The sequence below is a fragment of the Muntiacus reevesi genome, chromosome 2, assembly GCF_963930625.1.
Source record: "Muntiacus reevesi chromosome 2, mMunRee1.1, whole genome shotgun sequence".
Lineage (NCBI taxonomy): Eukaryota > Metazoa > Chordata > Mammalia > Artiodactyla > Cervidae > Muntiacus > Muntiacus reevesi.
The window spans coordinates 236,704,611-236,732,263 of NC_089250.1; the positions used below are offsets into that span (position 1 = coordinate 236,704,611).

General features: G+C 50.5%; 1 protein-coding gene across 1 annotated transcript; it reads left to right on the top strand.

The window, feature by feature from the left end:
- MMP2 (matrix metallopeptidase 2) lies at positions 1-26,850 on the top strand. Its single transcript, XM_065925354.1, has 13 exons — positions 1-435; positions 3,355-3,581; positions 4,539-4,687; positions 5,759-5,887; positions 6,108-6,281; positions 8,883-9,056; positions 9,912-10,085; positions 12,385-12,540; positions 13,787-13,922; positions 17,932-18,068; positions 19,535-19,694; positions 24,046-24,155; positions 25,930-26,850. The coding sequence occupies exons 1-13, from the start codon at positions 280-282 to the stop codon at positions 26,031-26,033; spliced, it is 1,986 nt and encodes a 661-aa protein (XP_065781426.1). The 5' UTR covers positions 1-279; the 3' UTR covers positions 26,034-26,850.
- The last annotated feature ends 803 nt before the right edge of the window (positions 26,851-27,653 follow it).

The window sequence follows — 27,653 nt, forward strand, 5'->3', positions numbered from 1 at the left end:
TTCCGCTGCATCCAGACTTCCTCCGGCGGTGGCTGGAGGCTACGCATCTGGAGCTTTAAACATAAAAAGGCTTTGCCAGGACGGGGCGAGAGCAGGCGGCGGCGAAGCGGGCTGGGGGCCGGGCCATGCGCTGCTGAGCCGGGCAAAGCCGAGGAGACTGAGTCGAATAGCCCCTCGGAACGCAGCGCCGCGCGGGGGAGCAGGCGCCAGCCAGGCGGCGACGCGGCCACACGCACCGAGCCAGCCACCCCCGGGCGACGCTCGGGGCCCGGGAGCGCAATGACCGAGGCGCGAGTGTCCCGGGGCGCGCTGGCCGCTCCTCTGCGGGCGCTCTGCGTCCTGGGCTGCCTGTTGGGCCGCGCCGCCGCCGCGCCGTCGCCCATCATCAAATTTCCTGGCGATGTCGCCCCCAAAACGGACAAAGAGTTGGCTGTGGTGAGTTGCGACGCTAGCCTCATCCAACCAAGTTTGGAGAAACTTTGGAGCGGGAGGAAGGGCCACCCCTCCCCCCACCCGCACGGTGGGCTTACAGCGTGGGGGAGGGGCTTCAGTGAACCGCGCGGGGTGGTCTTCGGACCGCCGAAGGAGGGTGGTGGAGCTGCGGTAAGAGGAGAAGGCCTTTGATAAACAGCTTGGCAACTTTCAGGACCCAGAGCGGGGGCGCGCCACCAGCAGGGTCAGGAACCGAGGTGCTATGGCAAACCGCTGGAATGGGCCCCTTTTGCAAATAACAAGGACTTTGTCCAGTATCTGGGATTTGGCAACAGGGGGGCGGCTTTGTAAACAATTCTTGGACACATTGGGCGGGGGGGGGGGGGGGGGGGGGGGAGTTGGCTGACAAAGCCAGTTGGCCAACGTCCTGGGAAGACTTTGGCAAAAAGCCTGAAGGGGTCTCTTTTGCAAACAGTGGAGGATCCTTGAAACCCCTGTGGGACTTAGGGAAGAGGGGCCCTTTGACACACAATTTGGTTAAACCTTTGCACACGTGAGGGTGGGAGCTCTGGACAAAGCAGAACTTTGGCCAATGTCTGGGAACCTTCTGCACACATCTGGAGAGGGGCCCTTGGACCAACCTCTCGGGGGTCCTTTTGGCAAGTATTTGGGGCCGATGGGAAACGACCAGCGCATCTTTTCTCAGTGGCTCAATGAACAAGTTGGTCAACGAGGGTCAAGGGTTGGACCTCAGAAAGTTTCCTCGAACTTCTCCAAAGGAGTCGGACGACGGAGGGAGAGAACTGGCCAGCAGGGCGGAGGGAGGGGCAGCACGAGGGCCCCGGCGCGTGGGGCGGGGGCGGACTGAGCCCGGCTCGGTGGGAGAGCAGCCAGGGAGCCCTCCCTCCTGGCGGGTTTCCGAGCTGCAGCTCAGATGTTTTGCGAGCGCGCGCGCCTGGCGCGAGGGGCATCCCCGCCAAGAGGTTGCACAAACAGGGATGGGGGCAGCGGAGGGACACTGCCCCTCCCCCTGGGTCCCCAGACCCACACTCGGGCTGGGTCTGGGCCCCTCAACACGTTCCTTCCAGCGCACATCTGCCCTGCTAATTGCTTCAACCACCCTTTGTTGTTGTTGTTGTTTAGTCACTAAGTCAACCGCCTTAGAAAGTCCTTATTCTCCCCAAACTGTCCAGGACAGGATCGTCACGCCCTTGGTCACCTGATCACCCGGGGAACTCCTTCTCAAGCTATGACACCACTCCTGCCCCTTTTCCAGCATCTAGGTCTCTGCCTTTTGTGGACAAATGGAGCTGGTCTGCATAATGATGGGGTTGTGGTTGGGGGTGAAAGTGGAGCTTTGGAGCATCAGTCACAAAGTTACCTGGGTCCCCACACCTTCTACAACCTATGGAGGTCCAAGTTGCCCAGAGGCATGCACTGGAGGGCATGAGAACCCAAACTTTGAATTTAGACCACCTGACTTCAAATCGGGAGTGCACTAACCAACTGGCCTAGTAAATCTAGGGCAAGTGACTTCTCTCTGAGCTTCTCCTGCAAACCAAGGGTAATAAGGGTACCTGTCTTGGGGTTAAAGGAGAGATAATCTTAGGAAATTCCCTAGTGGTCCAGTGATTAGGACTTTATGCTTACACTGCAGTGGGCACAGGTTGGATCCCAGGTGGAAGAACTAAGATCTTGTGTGCCTCGTGGCATGACCGCAAAAAATAAATAAAGGAAAATAAAGGAGAGGTCATCTTAGACACATTGAAGGGTACCTGGGACATGGAAAACACTCAATAAGTATTAGTCATTGTATGTTATTATTATCATTTATTATTAATATTATTATTATACCCTTTCTTTCCTCTTTCCTAACTACCCTCCTAAACAAGGTTAGGGCCCCATTAATAAGGTCTCCTGGCTCTCCCCACCATTCCTATCACATATTTAATTTTTCACTTATTTGTGATCCATCAGCCTCCCTATACTGGGTTTTGAACCCTAGACTGAGACTAGAAACATCTGTCATGCTCACCACTCAACCCTCAGCCCAATAACACTGGGCTTGGCACCTGTTAGGGGTCAAAAAGTTTTGTCAAATAAATAGATGAACTGATTGGTCTCTGACCCCCTGCAAGGGACTGTTTGGTTTTGGCCTCCATTTGGGCTGAACCAGCTGCACAGTCCCTGAGGACAGGGCTGTTTTCTTTGGGGAAATGGCAGATTCAGGATTTGAACCCAGGTCTGTCCCCTGCTGGAGCCCAGGGCACACAGCCCTTTTAAGAAAAGTGAGGGAAATAATCCCTGTGTCATCAGCGTTTTGGTGGATTAAAAGAGACAATGGAGGCAAAGAGAGGTGGTAGAGAGGTAACAGTTCTAAGCCTGGGCTCTGGAGCCAGTTACTTGGGTCCCAATTCAGCCCTGCCGTTTGAGAGCTGGTGATCTTAGGCAAGCTTCTTAATCTGTCTGTGCTTTAGTTTCCTCTTCTGTGTGATGGAGATAGTCATAACGTCTACATGATAGAGGCTATGAGCAGTTTTGTTTTGTTTTGTTTTGTCACACTGCGCAGCATTGGGGGATCTTAGTCCCTGGACCAGGGATCAAACTCATGCCCCCTGCAGTGGAAGCAAAGAGTCTTATCCATTGCGCTACCAGGGAAGTCCCTGCAATGAGCATCAAATGAGTTAACACATGCTGACATCAGTACCTGGGCATATAGTGAGCACCCAACTTGTACTCCCAAACCACACTATCTACAGTTTGTATCTCACTCGGCTAATGGGAGTGTGCGGCCCTCTGGGAGTGTGTATGTCACTTAGCTAGTGGTTTGGGAACCTGGGACTCTACCCAGTGCTGATTCCTTTGGCCAATACTATACCATCCTAACGTGGCTGTTTGTGCCGGGGTCCTTATTTCTTCCAGCAATACCTAAACACCTTCTACGGCTGCCCCAAGGAGAGCTGTAACTTGTTTGTGCTGAAGGACACCCTGAAGAAGATGCAGAAGTTCTTCGGGTTACCCCAGACAGGTGAACTGGACCAGAGCACCATTGAGACCATGCGGAAGCCGCGCTGCGGCAACCCCGACGTGGCCAACTACAACTTCTTCCCCCGAAAGCCCAAGTGGGACAAGAACCAGATCACATACAGGTGCCAAGGCCGGGCTGTGGGAGGCAGGGCGGGCCCTGGTCCAAGGGACACTGCGTCTCGTTGGGCGTGGTCTTCTCCCCTCTCCCGGGACCCAGGAGGGATCTTGGGAGGACTTGGCATCCTAAGGAGTTTGCGTACAAAGTTCTTAGGAATGGAGTCAAATGGACCAGGACTTGAATCTCACCCTTCCTGGCTGTGGGGCATTGAACTGCTTCCTTTTCAGTGCTCTGACACTTGGCTTTCCACTCTGTAAAACAGAATTAAAATAAAACCTTATTGATGGGTCTGTTGGGAAGTCGACCGCGTACATAAAGGGGTCTCACAGTGTCTAGCACATAGTGAGAGAGGGTAGCCATTCCTTTCTCTAGAGGATCTTCCCACACTAGGGGTCAAACTCGATCTCTTGCATTGCAGGCAGATTCTTTACCATCTGAGCCACCACAGAAGCCCATAATCAATACTCGTCATTGTCATTATTAAATGAGGTTATTGGGGTGGGTAACGAGAAGTTGATCATTGGTTGCTATTGATAATTGGGTTTTATGGTATAGAGTTGTAACTGGTTAATTGGGCTGAGAGCTCTGTTCTGTTGGGCTCGTGCTGCACTCCAAGGGTGACATCTCTGTGCTGGGTCCTGGAATGCACTGTTTACATTCCTATCCATATGGATTGATCTAAGGCTCTGCAGGACTTCGAAGTGCTCTGGTGGGCTCTTCTCCTAGGAAGCTCTGCTTAACATATACACACATGCCTGCATGTGCATCCACACTCATGCAGACACATACATGTCACATGTATGCACACATTCACACACCTGTGCACACACATCCACCATTGCACACTCACACATAGTCACATATACACACCCTTGCACACATCTGTACACACTTGTAGGCCTAGGCATACTCACATGCCTTTGCACACCTGCACACACTCACACGCTTTTGTCACCTCCAGGATCATTGGCTACACACCTGATCTGGACCCCCAGACAGTGGATGATGCCTTCGCTCGTGCCTTCCAAGTCTGGAGTGATGTGACCCCGCTACGGTTTTCTCGGATCCATGATGGAGAGGCTGACATCATGATCAACTTTGGCCGCTGGGGTAGGCAGAGGAGGGGCGCAGGGGGGTCAGTGTAAAGGGGCAATCTGGATATTAGAGAGGCCTGGGGGTGTCTCCTTTCCAGCCTAGCTAGGAGGGCAGAAGATGCAGACTCTAGAGTGATGTAGACTGGAGCAGACATTGGAAAGCCACACTGATGGGAAGTGGATGATCTGACTCCCTGGAGATGGTGTGAAACTGAAAGCAAATGGGCTCCCCACACTGTCTAATATGGTAGCCCCTGGATCCTCAAGGCTACTTACTCTTAAATTCGTTACAATTAATATAATTTAAAATTCAGTTTCTTGGTCACTAGTCAAATTTCAAGTGCCCTGTAGTCACATGAGGCTAATAAGTTGGACAAAGAGCATTCCCATCATGGCAAGAAGTTCTGTTGGATGACGCTCGTAGACACTGAGGAACTCTAGATATGAAACTGAGTCAGATACAATGGACCAGTGTAGACTTGAGAGTAAGCAGAATGGATGCCGGGGTCTAGGGTACTGTGTGGGTTGGGATGGGAACAGAGTAGTGTAGACGTGAAGGTAAACAGTGTAGACATTGTGAGTGGAATGTGATGAGGAGAAGTAGCACAGGAGACAGTGCAGGTATGTGGGCAGATGGTATGGCCCTGGGTGGCAAAGTGTTTATGAGCACTAGTGTTGTGGCCATTGGGGAAAATATGACTTGAAGAGAGGTGCTATGGCTAAGAGAGGATGTGAAGGCAGTTGGTATAGACCCTGGGGACAATGAAGGTGGTGGCGAGGAGGCTGGTGTAGCAGTGTAGGTATGTGGGTAGGTGTAGTGTCATCAACAATGGTATAGACAACGAAGGTTGGTGGTAGAGATTCTGAGGGCTGTGTAGACTTGAGGGAGTAGTGTAGACCCTAGGATGCTGACTGTGAAGTCAGCAACACTCTACTGGCTCGCTGTGTCCTCAGTCCTGGATACGCCAACAGGGCGAGGGAAGGGGACAGAGGGTAGATGGGCTGAAGGGCCCCAACCATGGATGAGATGCAGCTGGGGTTCAGCCCCCAATGGGGGAGCTAGAAGCTGAGATCCAGTGTGTTTCAGAGCATGGAGATGGGTACCCTTTTGATGGCAAAGACGGGCTCCTGGCTCATGCCTTTGCTCCGGGCCCTGGAGTTGGGGGAGATTCCCACTTTGACGACGATGAGCTGTGGACCCTGGGAGAAGGACAAGGTAAGAATATGACCATCTACATGCTGGAGCCTCCTCACCGATTTTCTGCATGCCTCCCTGTCACCTAGCAACAAAGACTGTGGCTTCCCTGGCAACTGGTAGACCCATCCATCTGCTCAGATGGGAGGGGGAGGGAGGTCACACACCCCGATGAGTCACAATCCTGGTCTCCAAAGAAAGGCCTAGCGAGATTCACCCTGCACCCTGTGTGGCTCCTCAGTGGTCCGTGTGAAGTACGGGAATGCTGACGGCGAATATTGCAAGTTCCCCTTCCTGTTCAACGGGAAGGAGTACACGAGCTGTACGGACACAGGCCGCAGCGATGGCTTCCTCTGGTGCTCCACCACCTACAACTTTGACAAGGACGGCAAGTATGGCTTCTGCCCCCATGAAGGTGAGTGTCCTCCTGGCTTCAGGCCTTGACCTTCCCGGCCTCCACACTCCCCAGGCCTGGCACTGCCAATCACCCAGTGTCCCCTCAACTTCCTTCAGCCCCCTCGTCCCAGTGTGAACCTTCACTGTGCCCTTCTCATCTGTTCCATTATTCACTTAATACTTTGATTAAATCGATTCCTCTTTTAAGTCTCACCAATAGCAATATTTTTGAACTCATCAGTTTGATGGGCTAATTATTTTTTCCAACATACATTAAAATGAACTTAGAATGATTAAAGTGCCCAGTGGGTCTCTTGAGAACCACTTTCTACCCTCTAGCAGAATTGGAGGTTCAAGGGTTGAGGAGAGCCTTGGGATGAATCAGAAGCCTAACAATGGGATTGGTACTAAGGCCGGTACCCAACCTGGGGACACCGACCTGGGGGATTTCAGGCATTGCTTCTGGTTCTGATGCTGACTCTGAGTGTGTGTGTCTGGGGGCTGTTCCATCTGCCTTTCTTGGTCTCCATCTGTCTTTGCTTGTGGCTGCATCTCTGGGTCTTGGCAAAGGCATTAGGTTTGACCTAGTATTTATGTGTGTGTTTTTGTCAGTGCTTGAGACATAAGCTCTAGATATTTTGAAACAATGTAGAGGGAAATTTTTTTAAAGGGAGAGGGTATTGACATATACACTCAATTCTTTTTAATTTATCCTTGACATACTTCATAATCAAATCATGAAAGGACAGCGTATATAACCTTATACTCTTATCAAGTCATCAAGTTTAATGATTCAGGAGGTTGAAAACTGAGAAGATATGGAGAAAATGTGAAAAAGTCCAAAACCTTTTAAAATACTTTTTTCTTACTAGTCCATAAAGACTCCTTGATCTATAGATAACCTCTGTCTTCTTAGCTGTAATTTTACACATTTGTGAATCTTTCTGACTTGATTGCAACTGAACCCTAAGTACCAGCCCTGTTGACAGAAGGAAAGAAACAAAGAGCTAGTTAAATGTGTTCTTGTTTACACTTTTAGTACCCAAAACTCATGCAGTACTTTTTACTAAGTAAAGTTCAAGGCATTGGCTATTAATAAGTCAGAAGTATTTAAAACCAAAAATATTTAATGTATTTTGCATTTCCCAGTAGGGATTTGGATGATGTTAACCTTCCATGTGTCAACCCCTGTGTTTAGAACAGAATGTCTTGATAATAGAAGGGAAACAGCTGTAACTCATAAGTTGAGGAAGGGTTTTTCCCTGTTCTGGACATTAACCATTGGCTTGGTCCTTAGCCAGATGTAAGTACGCACGACATGCACGTGTCTGGGTCTTGGGGCAGAGGTTCTGGTTACTCAGCCCCTCCTGACTGCTGAGTCAATGTCTGCTTCCCTCCATGTCTTTGGGGGCAGGATTTGGGAAGAGATGGGGGCTTCCTGGGTGGTAGAAATGCCGCTGATGGGAAGCCAAAGGTGGAGACTGGTCTCCATCGAGGTTAACACTTCGCCTTTCCCATTTCGAGGCCACCGAGGTAACTTGTCTTCTCCATCAGCCCCCTTGTTTCTGGCGTTCCAAGAGAAGGTCACTGGGCTAGGGAGAGGGGAGCAGTGAGGGTAAGGGGCCCTGAGACTTGTAGGGGTGGCCAGGGACTGGACTTGATTCTGGCCATGGTGGAGTTAACGGGGGCTGGTGAGGTCACCTCTGGCGCCGTTGTTCACAGATGGTCCTTGTTACGCACTTGTGGTTTTGCTAGTTGGCAAATCCAAAGACACACCATTCTGTAGCTTCGGGTGGATGAGGGTGCGGGGCAGCAGGGGGAGAACCCAAGACAGACAAGCCCAGACTCTTCATCCCACTGTCTCCCCTGAACCCTCCAGTCATGGCCCATGTCTTGGGGTGGTCAGAGTGGGAGCCTGGCGTGTGTATTAAAAAGTTCACAAAGATACCACCTCCCCCTCCCGCCCTCCCTCTCCTCTCCCTCCTGCAGGGACCACAGCATCTGGGAACACGCCTGGGGTTGAAAGGAGGTGAAGTTTTCTCTGTGTGCGCAAGCGTGAATGACAGCGTGAGGAAGGGAGAGATGGAGATCAGTGTGTTTCATAATTCTCAGTTACCACCCTCATCCATTTAGGTGACCATGAGTAGTTCTGGAGCCAGCTTTCTTCAAACCTCAGTTTCCCTCTTGGTCAAATGGAAAGATGTTGCCATCCTGCCCACCTTGGATGATATATTTAGCAATCTGCAGGGATGCAGATATCAACCAAGCAGAGTAGATGGTGACCCTAGGGCTGGGGTAGGGTTTGAAGGCCCCCACTATGTGCCAGGGGTTAACTATTTTATTGCTGGGGCAGAGGGGGGCAGTCCATAGGGTCCAAGGAAAAGGATGAGGTTGGCAAGGGAGGAAGGAGTATTTACCCCCAGAAGTTCAGAGAAGCAACAGTTTACCAACCAGTATAGATGTTTTTTTTTTTAATATGTTACCAATGCTACAACTTCCCTGGTGTGAGTGGGCGTGGGCAGCCAGCTCTGCATCCACACAGGTGCCCAGCGGATGCTCAGGTGGGCAGGTGGGCAATCTCCCTCACATTTGTACCCTCCCCCTCTCTCCTGCACCCCAGCCCTGTTCACCATGGGCGGCAATGCCGACGGACAGCCCTGCAAGTTCCCGTTCCGCTTCCAGGGCACGTCTTACGACGGCTGCACCACGGAGGGCCGCACGGACGGCTACCGCTGGTGTGGCACCACGGAGGACTACGACCGTGACAAGAAGTACGGCTTCTGCCCGGAGACGGGTGGGTGTCGTGCCTCTCCCCACCCTCTGATAGCAAACCCACGAGAGCACCCTCCCCACCCCGCTTCCCCAGGACAGGGGGTGCTAGTCAGAATGCTCAGCGGCTGGCCCAGCATGGACACCAAAGTCAGGACAGACGTTGGGCACCCACGGCCAGTTCAGCTGAATCGGCTGGTGATGCCTAAGGTCAGGCCCGCCCAGGACTTGCTCAGAATGACCTGCACTCTCCCAGCCTCCCTGGTCTTTGTCTCTCATCTCAAAGTCTCTCTTCCCTGCCTCTCTTTGTCTTAGTGTGTATCTTTTGATCTTTGTGTTTCAATAAGAACGCCTGCCCTCCCTCCCTCCCTCCCTTCCTTCCTCCCCTCCTTTCTCCGAAAGATATTTGCCAAGTCCCTGCTCTCTGCAGAGGACATAGGTAAGTCTCCCACTGGACCATGTGTGATGGAGCTCCTGGTCTTGGAAGGGGTGTTGGCACCCTCAGCTCTGCCCAGCTCCCTCTGGCCCCCCCATGACCCCACCCATGGAAAGCTAATTTAAAAAGCTCTGGAGTCTGGCTGCTTGGATTTGCATCCCAGCCCTGCCACTTCTTCTTAGCAGCACTGCCTAGGCAAGTTATTTAATCCCTCTGAGCTCCAGTCTTCCCATCTGTGCAGTAGGAGGTAACCTAGGGTCCCTACCACACAGGGTTGTTTAAGGGGGGCCAGGATGTGAGATGGGTATAAAGCCCCTGACCCAGCGGCCCGGACTGAGGGAGCATTCAGTAAGTCTGGTTTGTTAATGTCCGTGTCCTGTCGTTGCTCCTGGTGGTGGCCTCGGACCCCCTGCCTCCCGCTGACCCATGTCCCTGATCCCACAGCCATGTCCACTGTGGGCGGGAACTCGGAAGGTGCCCCATGTGTCTTCCCCTTCACCTTCCTGGGCAACAAGCACGAGAGCTGCACCAGCGCAGGCCGCAGTGATGGGAAGTTGTGGTGTGCGACCACCTCCAACTACGACGATGACCGCAAGTGGGGCTTCTGCCCGGACCAAGGTATGAGGAGCCCTGGCTTTAGGGCGGAGAAACTGCACATCCGGCCCCGCCCATCTGTGGGCGGGGAAACCGTCCAGAGTCCCCACCCACCTCAGCCATAGGCACCGCCCCCTAGACACCCGCCTGCCGTGGCATAGGTAGGTGCCAATGCCACCTACCGGCATCTCTACTGCGGACCTTCCCACTCAGCAGTGACTCTGCCCGTTCCTGGTGGGGACCGCTTCCCTGCTTAGCCCCGCTTCTCTGGGCAAAGAGGTGGCCTCCAAAATAAGACCCGATCCATCCCAGTTCCCAGTTCCTGGGTGGAAGTCAGCTTTCCCCAGCAGGTGCTGCTTTCCCCTCCCACCTCTATACCCCTCCAGGTGGGTCTGTCACACCCCCAAACATCTCAGTGCTGCATGCAGGGAACCCTGCTCCAGAGAGATGATTCTCCTGCGAGACATTCCACTTCAGCAGAGAGCTGCCTTCAGGGAGCTGGGTGGGCAGAAGAGAGGAATACAGTAGGCGCCTCAGCCTTGCTCTCCCCACCCTCCACGCAGAATGGGGAAGCCCTCACGGCCCTCCCTGCCCCATGGGCACCATCCTTTGCCAGATTGTGAATGGAGGGGTCCTTGTCAGTACTGGGTGCTGAAAACGCAACTGCCAGGGACAGCTCTCTGCCCTCCAGGGCTCACGGGCTTGAGCGAGAGAGTGGCTAGGACAGAGGCTGTGACCTCACTGTGTGGTCCCTGCAGTGAACAGGGTCCTTGGGGGCACCGGGGAGTCACTCTAGGCTGCAGGGCCCAGTGTCACTGGGACCAAGGCCCCACCCAGGTGACCAGGTGAGAATGCTGGGCTCGGGCCAGCCAGTATTAGGGCAGGTTCTTTTTAAGTTACTTTTCTTCTTTTTTACTCTCACTGAGATGGAACTTGGAGAATGCCAGCTGACAGGCTGGCCAAGGGAGTTTTTCTTATCCTCCCTCAAGTGCCATGCTAAGACGTACCCTGATTTTACCTGCTCTGCTCCAGCCTCTATCTAAAGGTGGGGTTCTCCACCTGCCAGAGTGGTTTAAGGCTGCAGAGCACATATAGTGTAGTTGGTTGGGGGAGGATGCAGTGTGTTAATGTCCTCTTCCTGTGTGTAGTTTCTAAGTTGTGTCCGACTCTTTTGTGACCCCATGAACTGTAGCCCGCCAGACTTCTCGATCCATGGGATTTCCCAGGCAAGGATACTGGAGTGGATTGCCATTTCCTTCTCCAGGGGATCTTCCCCACCCAGGGATCAAACTTTCATCTCCCGGATTGGCAGGTGGATTCTTTACCGCTGAGCCACCAGGGAAACCCGTGTTAGTGTCCTAGGGCTGCCATAACCAGATAGCTTAAAACAACAGAAATTTATTCCCTTGTACTTCTGGAGTCATCTAGAAGTCTAAAATCAAGGTGTGGGCAAAGCCACGTTTTCTATGGAGACTGTATCACTCCAATCTCTGCCTCTGTTGTTACTTGGCCATGTACATCTCTATGTATCTTCTAAGGATGTGGATTACACTGGATTAAGGCGGGACCCTCCTGCAGTATGGCTTCATTTTAACTTGTAGCTTAATTTATCTGCAAAGACAATATTTCCAAATAAAGTCACAGCCACACGTGGCCTTAGGACCTGAACGTGTCTTTGCAGCGACACAATTCAACACACAACCGAGTGCAACAATGGGGTTTGCCCACTGTCTGACTTGAGCCTAGGCAACCACTCCAAGTGAGCATCTTTTTACAGCTTCCCCTGGGGAAGAAATGGTGGACCAAGGGTTTCCTCTTTGGAGATTCTGCAGAGCAGGTTTTGCACTTGTTCTTTATAGAGAAAATGAAGAGCCAGGAAATGGGATTTTTAAACAAATGGGCCTTTAAGTAAAGGACTTGGCAGTACTGCGTGCTCTCCTCTATAGCACACGTGCAGTCCACATGGAAAGGGATGAGGGGACCTGGGTTGACTCTAATTGATAGTAAAAGGTACAGTCTGTTAACCCCAGAATTCTCAGAAGAAGAAAACATCAATATGTGCCACTTCTGTGCTCTGAACCGTACCATGGAGATGTCCTCAAATGTCACCTTTGTCAGAGCCAGGCCTGATTACTACTACCTTTTTTTTGGCTGCACCGAGTCACATGTAGTATCTTAATTCCCCTGTCAGGGATCAAACCCCTGCTCCGCATGTTGGAAGCCCAGAGTCTTAACTATTGGACCACCAGGGAAATCCCCTGGTCTGATTCTCTCTCTTATCTCTCTCCCTGTCCTGACCCGCTCCCGTCCCTACGGCCCTCAGGGTACAGCCTGTTCCTGGTGGCAGCCCATGAGTTTGGCCATGCAATGGGGCTGGAGCACTCACAGGACCCTGGAGCCCTGATGGCGCCCATTTACACCTATACTAAGAACTTCCGCCTGTCCCACGATGACATCCAGGGCATCCAAGAACTCTATGGTAAGCCTCAGCTTGGGGTCCCTGGGGCAGGGGTTTGAGGAGGTCGTGTCGCTGGGGGTGGGGTGCCAGGGGGTGGAACCAGCCAGGTCTGGGACTGCAGGAGACAAGGGCAGGAGTGTTAACCTGGTCTGGGGATATTGGAGCATCACTCCAAGCAGTCCCTCGGACAGCCCTTTCCTTTCCAAATAACACCAGTGTCTGAGCCTGCCTTGGCTCCCCAGCCACGCCGCAAGGCAGGCGGGGCAGAAATGGGCTCTCAGTTTTCTAGGCGAGTCAGCTGAGGTCTGAGAAAAGTGGAACCCTCTAGCCCCAAAGTCAATAAGACTCACGCATCCAAGTGAGGTTTAGAATCCAGGAGAAGTATTAATAGCTAAATACAGGGTAGAAATTCCCAGCACCTGGAATGACCTTAATGATACAAGAGTGCAAAGCTTCTAGTTCTCCAAACAATTCTTTTATTTTAACGTGTAATAGGATCAGTACAGCTAGTACCTGAAACCATTGATTTATGTATATTAATGCTTACAATGAGACCAGAGTTTACCAAGTGACTCCATTTTTAAAAATAAATCAACATATAATAGTACTGGTGATACTTAGACAGAGCTGAAATCTTGAAAGTGGTTCTGAAGCGACGAAGTGTGGGGAGCATAGGACTTGGGAAAGAACTGCAGTAGAGTGAGTGGCTCCGGGTTCGAGCATCACCTCTGCCACTCACCAGCTCAAGGGATGGAGCCGATCTTTACCTCTCTGGACTCATTTTCCTCACTTCTAAACTGTGGCTGGTTACCCTCAGGAGTGAAGGAGGTGCCTGCCACACCCTCGGTGCTGGCCACATGGTCTCCCCTCTGACCGCTCTGACTCTCTTGTGGGCTCAGGAACCTGGGCTTTGGGTTTAAATCCTTGGGCAGGTCATATACAAAACTTGTCTGGGCCTCAGTTTCCTCATCTGTAAAATGGGAGTAAAGACAATGCCTATCTCTCAGGGATGGATATAGAGAGGACTGATTCAGGGGATGTCGGGGAAGAACATTCATACAAGGTGAAGGACCACAGAATTCTGGTTTCTGTTCAGTCTTCTTTCCAAGTCCAGGCCTCATCCCGCTGTCTTTCCTGGGCTGACACTGAGGCCAGAATACTATTCTTCTGACCATTAGCAGGTTGGGTGGGCCAGTTTCAGGGCTCAGCCTGTGGGGGGGGAACACCTGGGGCTGGGGAGAGTCTGAGGTCAGGTGTCTTCCCCCAGGGGCCTCCCCTGACATTGATACTGGCACCGGCCCCACCCCAACCCTGGGCCCGGTCACTCCTGAGCTCTGCAAACAGGACATCGTCTTCGACGGCATCTCTCAGATCCGTGGGGAGATCTTCTTCTTCAAGGACCGGTAAGTGTAGGAGCTGGCTTCCTTGCCCTCTGCCCTGTCTCCATTATTCTCATGCTCCCATCTCTTGCTCAAGGACCCCACTGGGGGCTTCATAGAATGGCCGGTACGAGACCCATTTTTGCTGCATGTCCAACAGATTTTGGTGCTATCACAACAGGCACTTCCTATGCTGTCTCCTAGCCTGTGGGTCTCCTCGGTGTCTTGGCTTCGGGCTGCAACATGCAGGGATGGTCTGCATGTCACTCCTTCTCCTGGGGTTAGCAGCTACTCGTGACAGATGGCAGGAGCACAAGAGGCCAGATCAGACCACACAAATATATTTAAAGCCTCCACTCTGAGCATATTTGAGTGAGCATAGTTTCACTGGCTGAAGCTAGTCACATGGCCAAGCCCACTCTAGGGGATGGTACTGCACAGTCCTGTGACATCACACATGGATGTAGACTTCTAAACCAGGGATGGAGGGAAGAATTAGGAACAATGATTCCATCTACCACAGACCTTCTCCTGGAATGGCCTTGACCTCAAATGTTCTATGTATAGGGAATAAGTCACCACAGGCAGAGAGGTGGTGTTCTTCAGGCTATAAATAAAGGCCCCCACTCAATCCACCAGGGCTGTGAATCACCCAGCTGTCCTAGAGGCAGGCAACAAATCTACAACTACATTAAAGCATCCATCCGCCCATCCTTCCATTCTTCTACCTATCCATCACGCATCTATCATCTAATATCCACCCATCCATCCATTATCTGTCCATCCATCATCATTATGTATTCATGTGCATCATCAAGTCATTCATTATCTGTCCATCCATAGAGCATAATAGTTGAGAGAATGGTTCTGAAGCCAGGTTGCTTAGGTTAGAATCCTGGACCTGCTACTAACCTGTTGCACGATTATAGGCAAGTTAATTGTGTATCTGCTTTTTACCTCCCAAATTACTCATCTCTAAAATGGGATTAATAGTCCAACCTATCTCATAGGGCTGTTTTAAGGGTTAGATGAGCTTAGTGCTTAGAACAATGCCTGACACAGACTAAGTGTGTTTAATCATACTAGCTGTTCTTATTGACAAACAATTACTTGACTTCTACTGTGCCAATACCTTGCTAAACTTTGGGATCTGGGGGTGAGGTGTTTTGTGCTGTGGGCAGAGGGGCTGCTTAATGCCTAGATTGTTTTAGTCATTAAGTCGTGTCTGATCCTTTTGCTAACTCATCAGGTTCCTCTGTCCATGGCATGTCCAAGGCAAGAATACTAGAGTGGGTTGCCATTTCCTTCTCCAGAGGATATGCCCCACCCAGGGATTGAACCCACGTCTCCTGCATTGGCAGGTGGGTTCTTTACCGCTGAGCCACCAGGAAAGCCCAATGCCTAGATTAGTGTTCTCAAAAAAAGGTCAATGAATCTCCCCAACAAAAATCACTTAGAGTGTGAGGGTTAAAAGTTTCTGCCCCCACTCTCAGGCCCTCTGACTGAAATTTCTGGGAATGGGTCCCAGGCATGTGCATTTAAAAAATTTTCCCCATGAGAATTCCCTGGTGGCCCAGTGGTTAGGACTCTGTGCTTTCACTGCCAAGGGCGAGGGTTCACCTCCTTGTCAGCGAACTAAGATCCCACAAGCTGCAAGGCGCACCCAAAAAAAGAAAAAAAAAATTTTTTCCCAATGATTCTGATGCACATTAAAGTTTGAGCGCCGCTCATCTGGTTTAGGGAACGGAGGCAGAGAGGACCATCATGGCAGAATGAAAGAGACGTGACTGCAGAGATATTAGCACAACACTTTGTGGACACATCGGAGTCCAGGAAGGCTCCGCAGGTGAAGTGATACCCAAGCGGGAACATTAAAGAAGCAGATGCAGGTGGACGTGATGGGGCTGGCAGGGTGGGAGCGTGGTTGAGATGAGGGAATTGCAAGAACAAAACTGGAGAGATGCCAAAGTTACTGGCTTATCCCAGGAGAGCCTGGTGAGGCTGAAGATGTTCCACAAACTCTTGTGAAGGGGGTCCTCTGCTCCAGGCACTGGGCTAGGTGCTGGGGGCGGGGGGACGGGAGGAGTGGGGCAGATGCCAGTAAGGAGATAGATGGCTAGAATCCAGAGAGAGATGAGACCCATAATACAGTGAGAAGTCAGGTCCATCAGTCCATGAATGCCCAAACCAGGACATGTAACAACAGATCTCAGTGTGTCCTGCAGCCCTCATTTCAGGGATGGGGAGGAGGTGAGCCCAGGGAACCCACGCTCCAGCACCACCCTTGATCTGCTGCACTTCTCTCTAAGCAGACCTTGACCACACTGGTGGGTCTGAGTACAGAGCTGGGAAAGGCCCAGGTCGGAGCCATCCCTGGTCTGACACATCCCACTTTCTTTCAAAAGGAAGTTGATGAGTGTTTAATGGGCTCTTTGAATTGATCAGTAAGTATTTAAACACTGACCATATGCAGAAATTGGTTCTGAACATTGTAGGGGACTAGAAAGGCAGTACTGAAGGATAATTCAACTTCGGAGTCAGATCTGGATTTGAATCCTGGCAATTCCACAACCTCTCTGAGCGTCATTTGCCAAGTAAAGATCATGGTACTTTCCTGTATCAGGTTGTTTTGGTCATAAGTAACAAAGAATCCCAACTCAAACCAGCTTAAACAATGGAAAGAAATTATTCCCACGTGGTATAAAATCCAGAGGTAGGGCTACCTCCAGGGGCAGAAAGAGGATCACGGATTCAGTGATTTCTTTGTCCACTACCGTCCTTGACATTGGCTTCGTCGTAAGGCTGCGTCCCTTGGAGTCCACACAATGACTTCCAATGGCAATTGGGGCTGTAAACTTCCTTGCCCCCATGCAGCAGAAGAGCGATTGAGAGAGAGAGATCTCCAGATGTGAAATACAAGTGTATGTCTTCAATCTTATTGTGCCAACATAGGACATATGGCCACTGCTGAATCAATAACAGTTGCCGGGGAATGCTAAACTCTGATAGGATTAGATCAGTGGTCCTCAGACTTTGGCACACATTCGAATCGGCTGGAAGGATTTTTAAGTCACAGATTACTCGGCCCCAAGCCCAGAGGGTATGATTCACGGGTCCTAAGTGGAGCCCAATAATTTGCATTTCAAATGAGTTCCACGTGTTGGTCTGGAGATCTCACTTTGAGAACGGGTAGCTTAAACTCATCAGAATGGGAACTGGATCCATCTATAGGAAAGGAAGGACCATAAGTGTGGGTATTTTGTGAGGAAGGATTATAGGGAAATAAATAATAGGTGCTGGTTAGACCACCAAGAGTGCATATTATTTTATAATATTGTAAGGTTGACATTTTACAAGCCACATGAAGTGCTTGGCACTTAGTAGGCCCTCAATAAATGATGGCTCTTTATTACTCCTGGAGGAGGAAATGGCAACCTGCTCCAGTATTCTTGCCTGGAAAATTCCATGGACAGAGGTGCCTGGCAGGCTACAGTCTATGGGATTGCAAAGAGTCAGATACGACTGAGCAACTGAGCATGCACACACACTTTATTACTCCTGCCAAAGTGCATGAATCCATCATTTCAATTCGGGAAATGCTTTTGAGTGCCATCAGCTCCTTCCTCAATTGACTTCTAATCTGGCAGGAAAGATAAAACACTTAAAAAAAAAACACAACAATAAAACTACTGTTACGGGCCCTTGGTGTTGCCAGTTTTGAGAGACTGGGCGGGGGGGGGGGGGGGGCGGGGGTGGGGGGAGAGCACAATATGAGAGAGAGGTAGTTAGGGAAGGCTTCCTGGAGGAGGGAGCAGGAAGGGGAGCAAAGTGGTTGCTTCTCTGCTCTGGCGTCTTGCTGAGGGGACTCTGCTCATTCTCCAGTCCTTCTCCACCCTTCCTTTGATCTTGCCTCCCTGCTACCCAGCCAAGGAATTGTCCTGGGATGTTTGTGAGTGGGCTTGGGGAGGCATGTGTGGTTACAGCTACAGAGGGACTGAAGGTGTGGTTTCCTGTGTCCCCTTCCCCCACCCAGGTTCATCTGGCGAACCGTGACACCACGTGACAAGCCCACAGGGCCCCTGCTGGTAGCCACATTCTGGCCTGAGCTACCGGAAAAGATCGATGCCGTGTACGAAGACCCACAGGAGGAGAAGGCTGTGTTCTTTGCAGGTCTGTGGGAGGGGAGCTTCTTGGCCCTCGGCTCCAGGGGGCGCTGTACCATGTTTCCGGTACACCGGGGGGTGCTCCCTCTCGGTTACAGATCCACTGTTTCAACCATCATCTGGGAGGTTGGTTCAGACATCCAGCATCAACCAGCATGGGCTCACAGAATGAGCATTTCAGTAACCTTTTACTTATTTTTCAATCTTTCTGATTCGCTTTCCAGAGGAAAATGACACTTCAGTGCTACTGTCTTTAATACCTTCCTAATGCTGGTGCCTTTGGCAGATGACAGTTTTAGTTAGAATTTTTTAAACACGGATTTGTTTTTATTTTTAATGTTTACACTTATTTCTGTAGACTTCAAAATGAATTCCTTGAAAGCAGAATGTTGAGTTAAGTAATAGTACGAGGAGACTCTTGTTTAGTTGGTAAGTTCTATCTGACTCTTTCCAACCCCAGGGACTGTAGCCTGCCTCTGTCTCCTCTGTCTATGGGATTTTCCAAGCAAGAGTGGATCCTTCTCCAGGGGATCTTCCCGACTCGGGAATCAAATCTGCGTCTCCTGAATTGTATTGGCAGGCATATTCTTTACCCCTGAGCTACCAGGAAGGCTCGTGAGGAGTCTCTCTAAGTGGTAAAAATCATCAAGGTAGGGTCATATGCGCTTCCCAGGTGGCTCAGTGGTAAAGAATCCCGCTGCCATTTCAGGAGACACAGATTTAATCCCTGGGTCGAGAAGATCCCCTGGAGAAGGAAATGGCAACCCACTCCAGTATTCTTGCTGGGAAATCCCATGGACAGATCAGCCTGGCGGGCTACAAATCCATGAGGTCGCAAAAGAGTTGAATGTGACTTAGCAACTAAACAACAGCAGGGCCCTGTGGGTAACATTTGGGAAACCTTGCTCCTTTACTCTATTCGAGCACCTCCCATGTGCCAGGGCTGCAACCCCTGCTCTCAGGGAGCTCATGAACCAGGAGGGGAGACAGAAAAACAGGCTGTTCGGAGGGGACGCAGGAAGGGCTGTGGTGCTTAGGGGGGTGAAGGCTGAGATGCGGTCATAGGGACAGCTTCCTTGACGCTGAAGGCTCAGACAGCGCTGTGGGTGTGTGCTTACCAGCGGACTCCCCAGCTCCTCCATCCCAGAGTGACCAGGGCAGCTGCTGGCTCACAGGGAACCTTTGTGCGAATTAGAAAAAGGTGCCTCTTCGCGGCAGTCGTGGCACTTAGAATCTCTGGCTTGATGAGTAAAGTCAGGGTGGGATTCACTCCCGCTCACCTTCTTGGCCAGGGACTTTCCATAAACAATTTGCGAAGCCTTAAATGGACGCCCCGATTCTGGGCACTGAATCTGGAAGTGAGCAGAACTCGTGTCCCTGTTGAGAAAGGCCACAGTGGGGTCACTGGCAGATTGGTGGTGGGAGGAACAGCCTTGGGCACTTGCCACCAACGGACCCTCTGTTTCACCCCAGGGAACGAATACTGGGTCTATTCAGCCAGTACCTTGGAGCGAGGGTACCCCAAGCCACTGACCAGCCTGGGGCTCCCCCGTGATGTCCAGAAAGTGGATGCTGCCTTTAACTGGAGCAAGAACAAGAAGACGTACATCTTCGCTGGAGACAAATTCTGGAGGTAAGGGAGGGTGGTGCTAAGGACAGCCGCACCGCCGGCCGTGTCGACAGAGAGAAGACATTGGCCTTGAGCCTCTTGGGTTGAGTTCAGAGGCTGGCAGGCTGTGGACACTCCCTCTCTGGTCTCTAATCCGCCAGGGCTATGGGCCCTCTGACTAGTCACCAAAGGGCGAACCATTCTTGGGCACATTACTGGTACAGTTCTGGTTAGGGCCTCCTTTCCCTGCTCAGAAGTCTTTGGATTGGGCTCATGACTGTCTGGTCTGGAGCTTTGTATTTTAGGGTGACTCACTGAAGAAGGGGGTAATAAAAATAAAAATAATAGCTGCTACTCTGATCCTATGTATGAGGTGGGTATTATTATTCTTCCCATTTTACAGGTGAGGATATGGGTTCAGAGAGTTTAAGTATCTGGCTTAATGTCACACAGTCAAGTAGTGGCAGGCTGAGATTTGAACCCTGGAATTCTGGCTCCCAGAGAACATGCTGTTCTCCACTTTTCTACGCTGTACCTGAGGTAGTGGGGTCTCAAGAGATGGGAGTGGTGGAGGCAGGGATGGCAGAGGGCAAACACGGGATGAAAACTGAAATGGGTACTCACAGGAGCCAGGATCCAAATCTGGCCTCATTAGAAGCAGCGGCACCCTGTGGCCCAGCTTCCACAGGCCCCCTGGCTGTGGGTGCAGGCTGGCAGGAAGCCAGTTTGGAAACATGTAGCTCTCTGCCCCAGCTCATCTAAGGGAAGGGTCTAGGGATTTCCCTGGTGGGTCCAGTGGCTAAGACTCCATGCTCCCAATGCAGGGGCCCCAGGTTCAATCCCTGGTCAGGGATCCCACAGCCATGACTAAGAGTTCGCATGCTGCAACTAAAAATCTAGCCTCCTGAGACTGAAAAAGATCCTGCATGCTGCAACTAAGACCTGGTGCAGCCAAATAAATAATTTTTTTTTAAAATAATTTTAAAACTAAAGGGAAGGGTCTGATTCTAAGAGACCACAGTCAGGGCTGAGGGCCAGGGAGTCCAATATCCAGGAAAGGTTAGTGACAGGCAGCCTGGATCTCAGGAGTTTCATTATAAATCTTTGCATTTCCTAGATGAGGAAACTGAGGTCCAAAGAGATGAACTAACTTGCCTAAGTTATTTGTAGGCAAGTGTGTTGGCCGCCGATTATGCAGATTATAGGATTTTAACTGCTTCTTTGCCTTCTAACCCTGGGCCCCCAGCAGTGTACCCTCAGGGTCATTGGGTCGGTGGAGAAGGGGTGGTCTTCCTCTTTGCATCCTAGCATTCTCACATTCCTCCTGTGTCTGCCCCTGAACCTCTGCCACCCCTGGAACAATCCTGCTTCCCTCCGGAGTTCGCTGTCCTGCCCCCTCCTCCCCACCACCCGCCCCCAGTTGCCCTGCATTCAGAAGCTGTTTATGTCCCCAGCTGCCGTGTCAGGGTGGAATTCCAGACATATTGCTAAGATACTTAGCAACTTAAGCTGATTGATATCTCAAGCCTCAGGAAAGGAAACAGCCAGGAAACCACAGCGCTACACCCACAGCGCTCCGTAACACTCCCAGGCACATGCACATACTGTGTGGAAAGGCATCTAGGCACAGCAGTCACTGCATCTCCAAATCTTAGAATCAGAGAGCCCTAGTGTCTTTGAATCAGTGTTGAAAGGACATTTATAATCATCCTGCAACACACACTGTGAATGTAAACATATGGGAACAGACGTGTCCATGTGTAATCATGAGTATATGTGTGTATATGTGCGCATACACACACACACACACTGATGCTCAGGATGTGCAGGCACCTTGCTGGGTTTTGGGCAGAGTTACCTGCTTTCTAGTCCTTTTCAATAGCAAGCCTACCTGCCAAAGCCTAGATCTGGGACAGACAGCCTGTTCCACAGGGAAAGCTCTGTAAATCTTCCTTAAAAGCAGCAGAACCGAAACATCTATTGGAGGTTCTGGGTGGGGTTTCTAAAGGAGACAGATCTTTTTCCCAGGAGAGGTAGTTAATGAGCCTGAGACACTGGTCCTGGTAGAATCTACAGAGGTCCAGGCCTCCTTGCTGGACAAGGAGAAATCGCTCCAGAATGATACAGGACAAGGAGCTACTTCCAGCTTGGACAACTCCAGGGAGTGCTCAGCCCTTGCTTCTAGAAGCTTTCACTAAGCCCAGAAAAATGCGTTCAGTATCTCCTATGTGCCAGGCATTTACCTTGGTGCTGGAACATAGTGGTCAAGCAATAGGCTCTCTCTGGGACTTCCCTGGTGGTCCACTGGTTAAGACTCTTTGCTTCCAGTGCAGGGGGCATAGATTCGATCCCTGGTCAGGGAACTGAAATCCCACATGGCAAAAAAATGAATATAATACAGAACTTTTTTTTAAAAAGGAGAAAAAAGAAATTGTTGCTCTCTGCCTGGTGGAACTTACAATATTATGAAGGGAAGAGATAGAAACATGTACAAATAAAATAGTGATGGTTCTCATGATGGGCCCTGTACCACATCCCGGGGCTATGCATTTCACCTGTATTTCTCACTTAAGGTAACCACTATTATTAGCTGTGTTTTCCAGGTGGCCTCAAGGATATACCTTTGAAAAATCTCGGACACAAATATCTGTGTTTGTAACACCTACTCTACACTACAGTTCTACAGCCAGAGAGGAGAAGGTCAGAGGGTCACAGAGAAACCTTTCAAAAAGTGTCCCAGTGAACAGGAAACACTGTAGGAGGAAGCTCTGGGGACAGAGTGTGAAGCCACATGGTCCTGTTCAGAACCAGCATCTTCTGATGCCTCCATGCTGTATTCTTCCTGGAGGAAAAGAACTTAGAAGCAGATTGGTTCACCTCTCTGAGCCTCAGTTGATTCTTGCCCTCCCTGCCCTCTGGGTAGAGTGGGAAAGAAGTGAGGGCAAGTTCAAGGGCACACAGCTCCGAGCCACTGTCACTCCAGAGAGTGTAGTTGGAGGGGGTATGGATGGGATGCTGGAATCTTCCCAAGTTGGGAAACTTCGTTTTGGTAAATCAGGTCACAAGGAAGCATGTTAGGTTTTGCAAGAAGTCTCATGACAGAGATGGGATTATGGAAGGCATTTCTGGCAGTTCTGAGGGTGATGGGCAGAGGGGGAAGACTCCTATAGAAGGGGGCTCACAGGGGAAGGTGTTTTTGGCCTCTGGAATTGCAGGTAGTCAAGCTGGCTGTGGGGAAGAAAAGAGTCAGCTATGAGACTGGTACTGGGCTGTCACCAGAATGAGATTCAAAACACAGATCTATCTAGAAAATTAGCACCATGAGAGCAAGACTTTTATCTTGTTTATTACAAGCGACATAGTGGGAGGTCATTAAATATTTGCAGAATAATAAGTGGATGGAGTGTAAGTAGAGAAGCAGTGGAATCAAAATGACCCCAACCTTTTAAAAGTTCTCCCAAAATTAAAATGAAAAAGACACATGTTGCTGGCCAGGAAAGGAATATGCCAACTAATACTCCAGGTATTTACACAAATTAAAGGCAGAGCCCCGGATAACGACTTGCCCTGGGAGCTGCCGTTGGGACTAAGATGAGAGGAAGTTGCTCTGTGACTCACAGGGAGCTCATGCGCCACCTTGTACTGTAACCTCATGTCCCAGACGAGATCATTGCCCAAGATGTGGACTATCAACTCACTTGACAGATGAAGCAGCAGCATTTTTTCAAGCCGAGCAGTGATGGGCAGGACCTTGTCTCTGGGCTCCTGGTCCAGTGCTGTTTGTACGCTGTTTGCAGCGTTTGCTGTTTGCAGAGATCAGAGTTTCTAAGGGAACTAACATTTCTCAGATACTGTGATAGGCATTTTGCATGTGTTATTCCATTTCATATATATGATAATTAAATATCAATACATTAAATATAGCCCATCTCACAGATGGTAAAACTGAGGCTCAGAGAGCAATTTGCCATCCTATAGCCAGATAGGCCTGAGTTGGACTCCCAGTTAGAAACTGGGTCCCCTTTTTAAGCCTCTGGTATGTAAAATGAGTATTATGGTAGTAACTATCATAGGATTGCCATAAGGATTGACTAAGAAAGTATATGGAAGGTGGGTAACATTGTTTAAACGTTAGCAGTAATTATAAGATTATTTTTACAGGACTGTCCCAAGTCACCTAATGAGTGAGTCGTGGAATTAGGATTTAGCCAGGTCTGACTCCCTGCCTCTCAGCTCCAGTCAGGGACCTCCCTGAAGGGTTAGAGCTGGCCTCCCAGGCTCACCCAGGAGCCATCGGTCGGACCCTCCGGTCACGCTGGGGAAGGGCTGGCCTTGACGGAGGCCCACTGGTTCACCACGGCCATTTTCCTTGCAGATACAATGAGGTGAAGAAGAAAATGGATCCCGGCTTCCCCAAGCTCATCGCCGATGCCTGGAACGCCATCCCTGATAACCTGGATGCTGTGGTGGACCTGCAGGGCGGGGGTGAGCTGCCCAGGCCTCTGGCCGCTTTCTAGGACTCCCTGCCCCCAGCCAGGGCCCCGCTCCTCGCAAGCACACACTCCCTCATTGTGTGGGGAGGCAGGCGGCGCCCCGGGAAAACAAACCAGCCCCTTCAGCCCAGCGCTGGGAAGGCATCCAGACCCCTGACCTCTGCTCACTCAGCCGGCTCCAGGCAGTAAGACCCAGAAAGGCCCCTCACAGCTGCGGAGCTTGGAGCCAGAGAGCGGGGAGGAGGGGAGGCCTGCCGGGGGCGAGAAACCTGGGCTCGGTGCCCTGGATTCATTCTGGGGTTTGATCCAGGCCCTTTTGGGTTCCACAGGAGGCCTTGTGACTGCCTCCCATTAGCAGAAGGATGGCTCCATTTGAGACAGGACCAACTTTGTCAGGCCCTGATGCTGAGGTGGCAAAGATAGTCCATTTGTCTCTGTTCCTTTGCTGCATAAAACAACCAAACCAGCAAAGGCTAGAATTTGGAGTTTGGAAACCAGATTCCTGAGGAGTCTTCTGGGAGGTCTCTAGGGCCCTGGAAATGAGTCCAGTTTGGCTTTTTAGAGGAGATTTCAATGAAATTTCACAAAGATGCTTTTTGAACTCCTATCACATGCTAAGCACATGGCCCTGACTAAACCTCTCACATGTCCAAGAAAAAGCAGGGTACAGCCAGGTGTCAGGTTAAGGATTATCTTCAGAAAGAAACATCTGTTGAGCACACTCCTGTATGCCAGGGGGTTGAAAGGAAGTAAATGTGGTCATATGTGTCAGGAGTAAGAAATTCCAAATCCCTGAGGGGCCAAGCTGTTGCATTAATGAGTGAAGCAGGCAAGGCAGACAGCAGGGAGTGATGTGGTCTGTGGAGCATCAGAGAGTACATGGCTTGTTTTCTGGGGACAGCTGCTTCTCTGCGGCTGATGATCTCTGCCCTGCAAGAAAAGGGGAGCAGGGAATGCAATCCAGTAGTTAAGAATCCATGCTTCCACTGCAGGGGGGGTGCAGGTTCGATCCCTGGGTGGGGAACTAAGATCCCACATGCCACCTGGTGCGGCCTCCCAAAAAAAGAGAGAAAAGGGGAGTAGTGTTATTAGATATCCTACTTTTAAAAAGAAGTGAGAAATCCATATTTTCATATGAAATTTCCAGATTATTCAAAACAAAACAGAAAACTTGTGTGGATTAAATAAAACCCACATGTGGGCCATCTGATAGGGATAGCAGTCTCTTGGTTTGCCACCTCTAGGAATGCAAAGTGCCCAGCTTGATGCTTCTGCTCGGCCAGGACTATTATTTATATTAATAATAGCATATATCATCTCATTTTATCATCACCATAACCCCTAAGAGGTGGTATCTTTATCCACATCTGAAAGATGAAGAAACAGGGACTCAGAGAGCTTAATTCCTTCCTCCAGCCTCAGAGGGGTCTTCTGTGATTTAAACGTTTCTCCCTAGGGACCTCCCTGGCAGTCCAGTGGTTAAAACTTCGCCTTCCAATGCAGGGGGTACAAGTTCAATCCCTGGTTGGGGAGCTAAGATCCTACATGCCTCCTGGCCAAATAATCAAAACATAAAACATAAAAGCAGTTTTGTAACAAGTTCAAGAAAGACTTTTAGCAATGGTCCACATCAAAAAAAAACAAAAACTTATAAACTAAAAACATCTTCCCTATGACAGGCAGACTTGTAAAGTTCTCAGGAACCTTCTCTGTGCTATAATGTCTGAGGATGGGCTGGTCACAGGCTCTTCTCTTTCTCATTCCAGGTCACAGCTACTTCTTCAAGGGCGCCTATTACCTGAAGTTGGAGAACCAAAGTCTGAAGAGCGTGAAGTTCGGAAGCATCAAATCCGATTGGCTGGGCTGCTGAGCTGGCTCCGCCTCCCCCAGGACCTGCCCCTCCATCACCTGCTGCACCCCGGGCCCTGAGCACCAGGGAAGGACCCGGGTAGGCGGGGCAGCCCGCAGTTCTGTAATTAATCAGCCTTCTCACCCCCACCTGGTAATTTAAGAAAACCTAGAGTGGCTCTGCCCTGTGCTCAAGTAAAGGTGCTGATTATACCCCTCCTGGGTGTCCCTCCCCCTCCATATCTCACCGGCCCTCCAGAGCCACCCCCAAAGAGATGCCTTGAGATTCTCAATGCAGCCATGCCTGGGCTGCCTTGGTGCTGCCACGCTTCAGGCTCTCCTTCCACAACCTTCTGTGGCTTTACAGCACCCATGGAGCCAACAGAGACTACGTCGAGAGGGCACTGGTGGCCCGACAGCCTGGCCGGGCATGGGGCAGTGGGAGAGGGGCACGGTTGGGTGACCACCCCAGACATCTGGCCTTCTCCCTGCTGGCTGCCTTAGAACCGTCCCTACATTAGCAGTTTGCTTTGTATGCACTTTGTTCTTTTCTTTGGATCTTTTTTTTTTTTTTTTTTTTTTTACTTTTCCACTTGACATTGCATTTGCCGACAGAAGGACTCAGGTTGTCTGAAGTCACTGCACAATGCATCTCAGTCCACGTCGTGATGGTCCCCTTGGTCACTCTCTTTAGTTCTTTCCCTCCTCTGTCACTTCCTTCACTGGATGGAGGAAAACCAAGTCATTGCTCCCCCCGCCCAGCCTTCCCCTTCTGTCCCTTCAACAGTTTCCCCGTGGGAAAAGTCAGTGAGTACGAATAAAGACACTAATTGAGTGGCTGTGTTTGCCGGCTGTTTTAGCAGAGCCTAAAGAGGGGCCCTAGCCCCAGCCCCAGCCCCAGCCCTAGCCCCAGCTCGAAGAGGAAATGTAGAAAGTCTAAACCTCTGCTCCCTGCAGGGCATAGGTGACATCTGCTGGAAAGGTCACAGCTGCCAAAGTAATCAGCAAGAGACTCTCGGTGGGTGAGCTGGAGTCCCTCGGTCCCATGGAAAGAGCCACAGCAGTGTTTCTATTATTTAATTGCAGGGTCTTGTTCAAGGTTTCCTTTCTTCTTGAGTCTTAGTTTCTGCCTTGAAAATAACATAAATTCTAATACTAATAGTGAATTTAACAGTAACACCCCTTCCATTAATACAATGCTTACTATGTGCCAGACCCTTCGCATGCAACACTTCATTTACATTACAGCAACCTAAAAAAGGGAGGCTATTATCAGTCAACTTTGATTGATAAGGAAACTAAAGCTTGGAGAAAAGTGATTTTCTGAGGGTACCATAGATACTGGATAACATCCTGAGTCAAGGCCAAAGATGACCTAGAGAAGAAGCTTTAGTTGGAAACCGAGTATCTCCATCAGCAGCATTACCCTCCACCTCCCCTCCCCCAAACTCTCTAATAAACACAGCTAGGGGAGAAATGTGTGTGCATTCTAAACACAGCTTCTATTGATGGGTAATCTCCTTACTCCTTCCCAGCAGACTGCCCATCCTTAATCCCCTCCTGTATGGAAATTCTAGAGCTGCTGAGCTGTGTTGCCCTTAGTCACTCGGTCATGTCCAACTCTTCACAATCCTATGGACTG

Coding starts and splice junctions, on each gene's coding strand:
- MMP2 (XM_065925354.1), top strand. CDS start 280: ATGACCGAGGCGCGAGTGTCCCGGGGCGCGCTGGCCGCTCCTCTGCGG. Junction 436..3,354: donor CGGACAAAGAGTTGGCTGTG/GTGAGTTGCGAC, acceptor TATTTCTTCCAG/CAATACCTAAACACCTTCTA. Junction 3,582..4,538: donor AAGAACCAGATCACATACAG/GTGCCAAGGCCG, acceptor TGTCACCTCCAG/GATCATTGGCTACACACCTG.